The following is an 11,184-nucleotide window of genomic DNA, read 5'->3' on the forward strand; positions in this document are numbered from 1 at the left end:
ATACCCCTGTCCGCTTGTCTAGTCAAATCCTAATCAGAATGAGTCTTGTTTCAGTCCTGGTGATCATAACTGCTCTCCTCTGAGACAGAAAATAGTTGTCACTTGTCCAAATAATGTCCACCGAGAAGCTGGAGGTCACTGACTAGTGACGACTATGCTACACACTTAATAAGCTATAAACCATAGGTATAATATAAACCTAACCATCACAAACTAATTGCATATTATTATAACACATCACGCTTGTAAACAGTACAGAGGGTAGTACAAATCCCATACTTTGGAGGGTGGGGACTGAGGCCGGACTGTGATTGGCACGCTGCCTGGTTGCCAGGGTATCCACTGGGCAAACTGAACGTACATTCGCCAAAACCGGTGGTTACCTTTGACAACCAATCCAGTCCACCAATGGCAGCACGACAAACGAGGCCGTCCCTTCAGAATATGGGAACCGGACCACTCTCTTCTTCTATGCCAGCCAGTTACATATTTACATTTACAAGTCATTTGTCTCCACCTAGCGGGTATTGTCTGTAAAAATAAATCATAATAAACTGGTTGTGAAGACTCCTTGCATTATGCACAATTACTTACCATTTAAAACAAGGACTGGCGAATCTGGTGAATTGGTGTTAGACACAAAATTCAGTTTTGAGAACCACCGCCTTATAAACTGTCGAGTCACGCAGTAGCCTACTCCAGCCAGCGGGTGGCGATAGTTAAACTATTCCTGCAACAAAAGCGTATGTAAAGCAGACGAGCCGTAACGTAAACGTTTAAATGTCTTTGTTTTGGCTTCCCTTTATCATAGACATCATTTAACAACAAAACGATGGACACGTACAGGTACGTTTCACCGCGACAACACTAACCGTTTGCACGTTGCAGCAGTCACGTCGATGTTTGTGTAATAATGGGATTGTGAAATGGTTGTGTGTGTCTAGTAAACCCAACGTCTTTGTGCTGGTTGGATTTTCAGATAGGCAGCTTCTCGAATCTCGATACTCGATCCATGTCCCCTTAATCAAAGCCCTTGACGTTAAAGGCTCGTACTCAAAGTGTCACAGCAAAATGCATATCAGTTTATTGTTGTAAAAATCCACGGTAACGATGGAGGAGAAGCAGTACACGTCTCTGACGGTTCCTTCCACGGATTATCTCCAGCAGTGGTGAGTTCGATCTGTGATGTTGGTGGAGGAGGCTTCCATGGAAACCTTCTTGTGTGCATGCATCCTCATGCATGACAACAAAATAATGCCATTGCATTGCAACAGCCTTCATGCTTATCAGCATTCTTCTTTTTTTCGTCCTTTTACGTTTAAACGTGATATTTTGTTGCACATTGCATGCACAGGGAAAGTCAACACTGGGAAATCAATAACACAATGAAAATAGACAATCTATTGGATAGACAAGTTGGATATGCCACAAAATACAATATGCCAAGATGAATTAAGTAGTCTTCAATTTTGCATCATTGTGGCCTCATTTTGTCATTGTTACTGTAGCCTACAGATTAAAGACATTTGGGGAAATGAGTACTTAAAAGGGATACTACCCTTAATGGCTGATGTTCAAGATTATGTGTATTCAGTCCATCTACAAACTTGTGAATCAATGAAAAAGTTAATTTATGCGCTCAGTTACTCTTACACGTTGACGTTTTGGTAACAAAATAAGCAGGTGTATGACACAGTGTGTGTGTGTGCGCGTGTGTGTGTGTGTGTGTGTGTGTGTGTGTGTGTATATACTAGATATATAGGTAGATATATCTCACAAGCCATATATATAATATTATTGTCTGTCTCATCTGTTAATCATCTTCTTCCACTTCACACATTATTGAACAACAGCAATGTCTTATTCCTCTACTATTCCAATGTTGTTGTTCATATTCACTGTCATTCTTGACTTCGCCCCATTTTCCTCTCTATTCTCATATATACTTTGCTTTAATCCTGCCTCATTATCTTTCTCTCCGTCGTCTTTGTCTATGTCCCCCCATCTCTGCTTTCTCCCTTGCCTTCTCACCACCACCACCACCACCACACACACACAAACACACACACACACACACACACACACACACACACACACACACACACACACACAAACACTACTTTCCGTCCCGCTAACTATTTCCAAAACACTCTCTTTCTCTCTCTCGTGGCCTTTGTATCCAGGTATCAGAACAGTAATCAGACAGAGGGCCACAGAGTTCTTCAGTACCACAACCAGGGTCCGTATTCCGCGGATGCTTTCGGAACTGAGCCACACCTGACAGAGCTGGAACCGGCTCTCCACCACCATGACTTCCCTTCGCATCAGAGCTACACCCCGGGTCTCCTCCACACCCTGGACTACCACACCTATGAGGAGGAACAGCAACACCAACAACCTCACTATGGTCCCACAGGACCCCAGCAGTCCTCCTATGGGCAGCCTCCGCCCGTGGAACCTTCTCAACAGGCGTCCTATGGGCAGCCTCTACCCGCGGAGCCTTCTCAAGGTGGGTACTGAAGCAGGTGTCAAGGACGGCCCCTGTTTACATTTAGCGTTCACCTGTGTCTTGTATCTACTGTAGATTAGGTTCCAAAATATTAGTTGGATGGATTAGTTTTACATCTGGCAAAAGTTTTTCTTCCTAGCCTCGAATCAATAGAACCAACAACATAGTATACTTTAAGTTCTTATTTATCACTATCACAATGAAAACATATATTTCAAGGTTTTATTTAGATTATTTTATCACTATTATTATTTCTTCTTGCTAAACACATTTTTGGACACTGCCCCTACAGATTTTGCCCTAAAATCACGCAAAGCGGTACACAGTATCTCTACAGTAATGTCATCATCATGCATCTGTCCCATTTCCCATATTCCCTCCTGATTGGCTACCATTGCCTTCTAAAGTTTGTGTATGCGACCTGATGGTCCCTATCTCCCGATTAGGGAGTCTTACTGGTCATTAAAATTGTAGTGTTTTGCAAATTATTCGAGGGCCCACTTGCCATACTCTCGCGGCCCACGCCACCAGCGGTCCCTCAGCCCACCGAGACTTTACCTATTGTCTGCCCCCTTCTGTCTCTCTTCCAGCTGTGACGCCAGGCAAGAAGAAGAGAGGAAGACCTCCGAAGCGGAAAGCTGGAGAGTTGGGAGAGGAGGAGAGGAGCGCTCAGGATGAAGAACAAGAGCAGGCTGCAGCGGCCAGGAAGGCCAAGAGAACTCTGAACCGCTTCAACGGCATGTCAGTGGATGAAGTTATGACCAAAACCCTGCCAGACATTATAACCTACAATCTTGACATTTTGATTGTGAGTTATTTATTGAGGATCATTCAATGGCCTTCTTGGTGTATTTGCCGGGAGTACCTGTGGCATTTCCATGCCGAATCACATGAGCGTGAATCAGCACCACCTTGTGAAGTTCCATTTGTGTGCACGTGTGTTTCACTGTTAATTTTCACTAGGGGTGCAACGGTTAATCGAACTAATCGATTTCATTATACAAAATAATAATAATATATTCTTTTTTTTGCGGGGGGGAGTAAATTTCACTTTCTTTTCATTCAAAAGTAAAAAGAAAAAGAAAATAGAGCAAATATAATATCTACAAGCTAACAATGTGTTGCATTGTGGGCTTGTAAATGTATTATTTTCGCACACTATGAAAAATCGATTAGAATGTATTTGTGTCGGGAAAAAAGAAAATACTTCTCAATTATTGACGAATCAAAAAAGGAATGGATATAACTATATAATAGTTCCAGCCCCAGTTAATTCAATTACAGGAAACGAAAAAACGTAATTTTCCATTTTCTATAGTAACAGTTTTATATCTCTCCCCAGATTGGTATCAACCCAGGACTGATGTCAGCCTTCAAAGGACGCCACTACCCCAATCCAGGAAACCATTTCTGTATGTTATTCACGTTTTATGATATTATCACGATAATCAAAATATCCTCAACATCCATTATCCTGGGGTGGAACATTTGCCAAAAAATAGCAGATCTACAAGTTCACAATGCGATGCGTTGTGAGCTTGTAGATCTGCTATTTGTTAGCAAAGAGATTTGGGTAAAGAGTGAAAAAAATACATTTTACTAATAGAGGGTTTAAATGGTACCGGATATGCAGCTCGGCAAATGAAAGGTGAATTGATCCCAGTGCATGACGGAGGACGATTTCACGATAAATTAAATCTCTACAATACGATTATCGTGAGTGTTTTTTTATCACGATAAACGATAATATCGCTTATCGTCCCATCCCTAACTGCGTGTGACCCCAGGGAAGTGTCTGTTCCTGGCTGGGTTTACAGAGGAGCAGCTGAACTTCATGCACGACCAGAGCCTTCCAGAGAAGTATGGCATCGGCTTCACCAACATGGTGGAGAGGACCACGCCAGGGAGCAAGGACCTGTCCAGGTGAATACTTATGGCCAGGGGCGTCACAAGTGGGGGGAAAAGTGGGACTGAGTTACTAGGGCCCAAGCTGGAGGGGCCTTAATTATTTTATACTTTAGCTATTGAAAAATAGCAGATCTATAAGCTCACAGAGCTCGTTGATCTGCTATTTTTGAAAAGTCGTGAAAATGTGTGCAAATCTTTGAATATGTGTATCTCTAAATGAATATTTGTAACTAAAATGTTGCTTCTGGGGGGTCTCTGCCTGGAACTAAATATTTTTAGATGGGGGTCTGTGGCCAAATACATATGATTTTGGGGGTGCTTGACATGAAAAGGTTTGAACACCACTGATGTAGAAACATTTGAAGGATTTGATGTTTTCACACTTTTCACGATTTTTCAAAAATAACAGATCTACAAGCTCGCAGCACGGCACTCTGTGATTGTATATCTGCTATTTTTCAATAGTTAACGCACAAAATAATGCGTATAATGCGTTCCCAGTCTAACCCCCTCCCCCTATGAAGAACATTCATGGGGGCCCACAGTGAATCCTTGGCTTGTACCCAGGGCCCAGAATTTGGTGCGACACCCCTGTACTTATGGCTCTTCTCTGAGGTGCCATAAGTGTACAAATGGAACCAAATAGATCTGTGAGGGTCCCACACTGATGATTTGACTGCCACTGTATTCCCGATATTTTATGTAGGGTAACATGAGATAAAAAAAAAACCTTATTACCTTAAGACATATTGCTAGCTGTGTCTCTTATTGTTTTCCTTAATGCCTATTCTAGTAAAGAGATTCGTGAAGGTGGTCGGCAGTTATTGCAGAAACTGCAGAAATACAAGCCTCTCATAGCAGCCTTTAATGGAAAAGGTAAGAATAATGTATTTCTTTCATAGATCTTTATTTTATTGGTTTTATTTATGTGTCAACATGATAAAAAAACAAAACAAAAAAAACAAACAGTTTTCTTTAAGATGTGTCGAATAATCTCAAAGGATGGGCTGTGTTAGAGTTGCCAGATATGAAAATCAATAATGAATTCATCAAATTGAAAATACAAACAAACCAGTGGTTAATTTGTAAATTTTTAGTTGGCAGAGCTCATGATTCTGACTAAAAGTTGGCCCCGGATCGGTCCGATTTCTTTTTATATATAAATTGATTTAACCATATAATAGCCCCAGAAAGCTAGGCCAAATAACATAAGGGATATTGTTTCCACATCAAATAATGCATTTAATCACCCGGCTCACAGGCACACGTTGCGTAACCACTTTTTCTGGTGAAATGGCGAATAATATTGTGTTTAAATTGTGGTGATTTACAAATGTAACTCGGTTTCATTTCATCATCCACAGTCCTTTTCCATTGCAGGAAGGGACATTGAGGGAACATGTGAAACTCGAATTAATAATAAATAGCTTAAAATAAAAACGTATTGTATTTGTATTTGCATTTGAGGTGACAGAGCATCTTCTTCCCGGAGCCCAGTAGGCAGGTACCGGAGCTCTCCGGCCAGCTCTGGCACACATTAAGCCCTGCCTTCAACCACTTGAAGCCAAGCTATTTTTGGCAAAGATATTTGGTGTAGAAGGAAAAACACGGTCCGAATACTGCCTGTAACTCATCGTGTGGTTAATGTATAATATTGTTTGCAGGCATCTATGAAATCTTCTGCAAAGAGATCTTCGGTGTAAAGGCAACCAACCTTGAATTTGGCTTACAACCGTACAAAATCCCAGAGACCGAAACGGTAAGGATGCAGCCGGATCGGTATCAGCGTGGTCGTTGCAATGCCTGTCTGTCTGTTTGAAATGCCTGTCTTTCTGACATGTGGCTGTGTGTGCAGCTGTGTTACTTGATGCCGTCGTCCAGCCCGCGCTGTGCCCAGTTTCCACGTGCTCAGGACAAAGTGCATTTCTACATTAAGCTGAAGGAACTACGGGACAAAGTTAAGGACGTCTCACCCAGCCATGAGGAGGTGGAGGAGACCAAGTACTCTTTCGATCTTCAGCTAGCAAAAGGTAAACTGACTAAAATGGTCCTTAATTTAAACAGGGCAGATTTTTCCAACTAGAGGTTCGGGTAATGCCTAGATTTCAGTCGGCTATGTGGCCCTAACGCCTACATCGCAATCGCCGATACGACCGGTTTTGTATAGGAAGGGGACGTGTGTGTGTGTGTGTGTGTGTGTGTGTGTGTGTGTGTGTGTGTGTGTGTGTGTGTGTGTGTGTGTGTGTGTGTGTGTGTGTGTGTGTGTGTGTGTGTGTGTGTGTGTGTGTGTGTGTGTGTGTGTGTGTGTGTGTGTGTGTGTGTGAAAACAAGCTCACAACACGTTGCATTGAGACACGTTGTGAGCTATTTTTCTACATGGAAATGATTATGACGATTATGCAAAATATTTGTTGTAGTTGTGACAGGCCTACATCTAAATTCAAAGTGTGGGCTAGAACAGTGTAGCTAACCTCAGCTGGCAAACCTACGTCCACTACTGTGAAAACAAATCACATCACTGTCCCAATAAAGCTCTGGATTGTTTCCACACAGTTTTAGCCCCTAGAGGGAATTTAAGTCCCAAGACATCTTGGCAGGCATGGATACCCGATCATCTGGCTACGCGAGACTAGCTTGAGGGTGCTTATTATTGCACAACACTGTATTGAGAGAGGCTGTGGTGTACAAAAAGAAAGCAAGTACCAGATAATTATTCATTACATATTAGAGAACAGCGCCACCATCAGGCCAATTTTTGCAAAACACAATTTTGGACACTGCTCCTACAGATTTTGGCCTAAAATCACACAAAGCGGTACACAGTATCTCTAAAGTCGTGTCATCAACATGGATCTGTCCCATTTCCCATATTCCCTCCTCCTGATTGGCTACGATTGCCTTCTAAAGTTTGTGTATGCGACCTGGCGGTCGCTTATCTCCCGATTAGAGAGTCTTATTGGTATTAATATTACGGTTTCACTTTCCGCGGATTCACAAACGACATATTGTCCAGAAAATACAACATGGAAAGGTGATTCTCAAGACAGTTCATTGTGAACGTAGAGCAACTGTAGTTTGCTCTGATACATGGTATATTATGCATTGATATAAACTCAATTACTAGAATGTAATTTCTTTTTTACTTTGTTCTGTAGAGGATGCTAAGAGAATGGCAATCAAGGAGGAGCAGGTTGACCCGGAATATGAGAACTGCGGCGGAGCACATCCAGACGAACAGCAGACCACCGACTTCTGCAGCATCCCCTCCACCAAACACACAGGTAACAAATACTATGGGTTTTAGCTGGGTGTTTGATTGATTCATTGATTGAATACTCTTATTAGTCAAAAGATAGACAGCACAGCACGGAGGTACAGTGAAACATTTTGGCTAAAAGAAGAACACAAAAAAGTCCTACGCAGTAAAATGCAGTAAAATCCAGTGTTCCTTTAAAGGGGCATCATTCAGCCACTAGATGTTGCACTTTTGCAAAACATCTGTTGTTTAAGGTTGGTTCTACCACTTTTTCGAGTCACGTGTTCAAATACTGGATTCTGATTGGCTAAATTCCGGAGGTTATCAGAGGACAACTGCCGCAAAGTTGTGTGTCCGAGATCAATGCGCCTCAGTGTACATCCGGGGACTTCAGGAGGTCCTTTCCCCCAACCAACAAATGACGGTGGCAACGGTCCTATGTTTACTAACGTGCATGCTATAGTCGCCGATTTATTTGGATCCAATGCAATCCGCCAACTTTAAAGCCCCTTTTCTCTGAACCTATGCCTTTCTGGAAGCGAACAGCCTCTATTTACGGCCGGAACGGTACTTCTAACTGACGTTAGCTTAGCTGTAAGCTAGACGCATGGATTAGTATGGAGTTGGCGCCATCTGTTGGTGAGTAGAAGATGTTGTTTGTGGAACTATCTGCTGTCTCGCGGAAGTTTTATAGGCAATAATGATTGTAACTTAAGATCCTTGCAAGTTACAACTATGTGTTTTCTTTCATGTATACGGGAAAAAGTGGTAGAAAAGCTATTTACCACTCGGGGTCGGACATTATGCTCTCATAATGTCCTGAGTGATGGTGTTATCGGACTCGGCTGCGCCTCGTCCGATAACACCATCACTGCGGACATTATGAGAGCATAATGTCCTCTCACTCGGGGTAAATTGCTTACTTATTTTCCCATCAGCTCTACACCGCAGACCTGTAATCATGTATTGTGCAGCATTGCAATGAATTTGCTACATTACAAGAATATAATTAGGGTAAAAGTCCACACCCCCTGGGTCATGAAGATTTTATTTTTTAGCAGATGCCTGATGAAGGTCAGTGCAACCGAAACATTGTATTTACACTAAAAATCTTTTTCTGTAAGTGAAGACAGTGTGCTGGATCTCCCTTTTTTCCGGTCTTAGATTCCTTCCCATTCAAAAAAACAGATTTCACTCTGGAGTAATTGACAGTGTCAGCTCACAGTGGAAAAATAAACTAATTTATCAAGAGTTATAAAATAGAGGAGGGAGATGCTAGGGGTCGCAGATGGAGTGAAGATGCACTTTGCTTCGCCAAGCTCCCATATTTCTTCATTTTAAGATAAATAACCCTTTTTTGCACACTCGGTTGATTTCGACCGCATTGAGCCCTTCCCTATATAACCCTTTCTACTTTTGTTGGGTTTTATTTGGCTGGAATAACCCAGATGAATACTAGAATGTCGAAGAGGGAAGACGCACCTGCCGACCTGGCTGGGGTTGCTAAGAGTTGTAAAATAAAAGGCCGGCCTACTACAATTCGATGACAATTCTCAGGCTTAGAAACGACTAGATCTCCCATTACACATACTGTACAGCTGCTGCCCGACCGCACCGGTGCACATAATAAGGGCCTCATCGTGTTTTCCAACGGCACTTCCGGGTACCAGGGGACGTGGGTTTGATGTTAGGAGTCAGGACGTTGGTACTGTATGACTGCCATCAGCTCACGGCTCACATCGGTAAATAATTATTGTGGGGTTTTGTTTTAAAAGCTCTGTGGATGTATTATTTTCTTTTCATTCTTTGCTTTCATAAAAAATGTATCTATATACCCTTTCACTCAGAGAGTGTACAAATGGAATAAAATTGTTGGTTCCATTTGTTCACTCTGTGTAGTTTGCAGCATGTAAGCTTCATTTTGTGATATTTTTGTATGAAGAACCTTAAGGCATACTGTAACACTACTAACTACAGTAAATCAGTTGTCATATCATTGCTCTTGGGTGGTAACTAGCCTTGGATCAAGACTATCATAAAGTCTTTATCGTGTCTGACTTTGGCTTGCGTATCTATGATAGTTTTGGTCTCTCTACTGCCCTAATAGTCACTGGACATCAGCACGAAAAGCCTGTACTTTTTTGGTACATATACAGAGAAGTAGGGGCTTTTCGTGTGGATGTCCAGTGTTTATTAGGGGGGATAGAGAATGAGACCAAGACTATCATAGATACAAAAGCAAAAGTTAGACTGGATGAAATATCATCATATATATGATAGTCTTGGTCCAAGGCTAGGTGGACCTTGTGAAACGGTTACATTTCAAGAAATGGGGAAAAGAATAACCTGTCTTCCAATTTATCTAATGTAGTTGAATGAATTAACAAGGGCACAAGCGCTTGTTAATACTTTTCATTGGTTCAATATTTAGACACACGGAAAAAAAATCAAAAGCAGAGAAAATAGCCAATCAGCAAGTTCACAGTTCACAACGCATCGTGATGTGATGTGATGTGTTATTTTTGCACAACGCTCTTTTACAATTAATTGTGGGGTATTTAATTTACAGGGGGAGGAAACATAAATAGTTGAAATGGACATACAGTACAAGGTTTCTGTCCTGGTGTGTTGCAGGGATGGACAGCAAAGAGCAAGTAGCAGGTCACATGACGTATGACCAGTGGATGTCACAGATCCCAGATATCAACTGTAACAGCAGCAACGTTCCGGTTCTTCAGCCTCAGCTGGGAGCACAAACATTTGAAGACACCACATGAGAAGAAGCGGAAGGAATGACTCCCTGAAGCCTGATTTTATATCCGTTTACGCGCTGGTGTTGTGCACCGAAAACAGTAAAAGCTCACAACCCTTCATTGTTGAGCCTGTAGATCGTCCATCTTTGGCATGCAATGTGGGGCACAACTAAGTGTAAATCGGGCAGTAAGCATCATTGTGGATGCTGTGAATGCTATGGATATTACAACAATGTTGTTACAGGGCTGCCATTTACAAACTCTGTGATACTGATAAACATATTTTTTCACTGTTATTTCTTACAACTATTTATTGCATTTCATAAATCATGTGTTTCCATTGACTTATTTTAATATGTTTGAACAATGGGATTTTTTTTTCCTTCTTTTTGGTCAATTGCTTGTATACGTTTTACGGTATTCTGTAATAAACGATTTGTACAAGGTTCACCCACCGGAACCTTAAAAGGTCTTAAAATAAATTTTAAAGTCAGCACCAAACAAAATGTTATGTTTATTTAAAATGTTGAAAGGCATGTCTAAAAGAATAATCAGCAGTAGGCTACGTATTACATTTGCCACTAATGGGTAAATGTAATGGGAGGGGGAAGATATGATGGGTTTACAAATGCAGCAGTGTGTCAAAATACATTCAAACTAGGCCATATAGGGAGTGAAGTCAGATTTAAGGCCCATTCCCACTGCACCAGATAACAGATATCTGGAGATATTTCTCCAGATATTTCTCCATGCAAAGT

General features: G+C 41.6%; 1 protein-coding gene across 2 annotated transcripts; it reads left to right on the forward strand.

The window, feature by feature from the left end:
* The first annotated feature begins 735 nt into the window (after positions 1–735).
* On the forward strand, positions 736–10,932 carry tdg.2 (thymine DNA glycosylase, tandem duplicate 2). 2 transcript variants are annotated; one of them, XM_080736079.1, is made up of 11 exons: positions 764–846; positions 980–1,169; positions 2,184–2,509; positions 3,100–3,317; positions 3,852–3,921; positions 4,297–4,432; positions 5,211–5,293; positions 6,082–6,176; positions 6,273–6,447; positions 7,573–7,698; positions 10,308–10,932. In XM_080736079.1, exons 2-11 carry the CDS (start codon positions 1,111–1,113, stop codon positions 10,448–10,450), a joined length of 1,431 nt encoding a protein of 476 aa, XP_080592205.1. In that variant the 5' UTR covers positions 764–846; positions 980–1,110; the 3' UTR covers positions 10,451–10,932. The 2 variants fall into 2 exon arrangements, with proteins under 2 accessions (XP_080592206.1, XP_080592205.1); XM_080736080.1 differs by lacking the exon at positions 980–1,169 and having other exon boundaries at positions 736–846.
* Positions 10,933–11,184: the final 252 nt, after the last annotated feature.

Source organism: Nannobrachium achirus, assembly GCF_963921795.1.
Source record: "Nannobrachium achirus genome assembly, chromosome: 11".
In the NCBI taxonomy this organism is placed as follows: Eukaryota; Metazoa; Chordata; class Actinopteri; order Myctophiformes; family Myctophidae; genus Nannobrachium; species Nannobrachium achirus.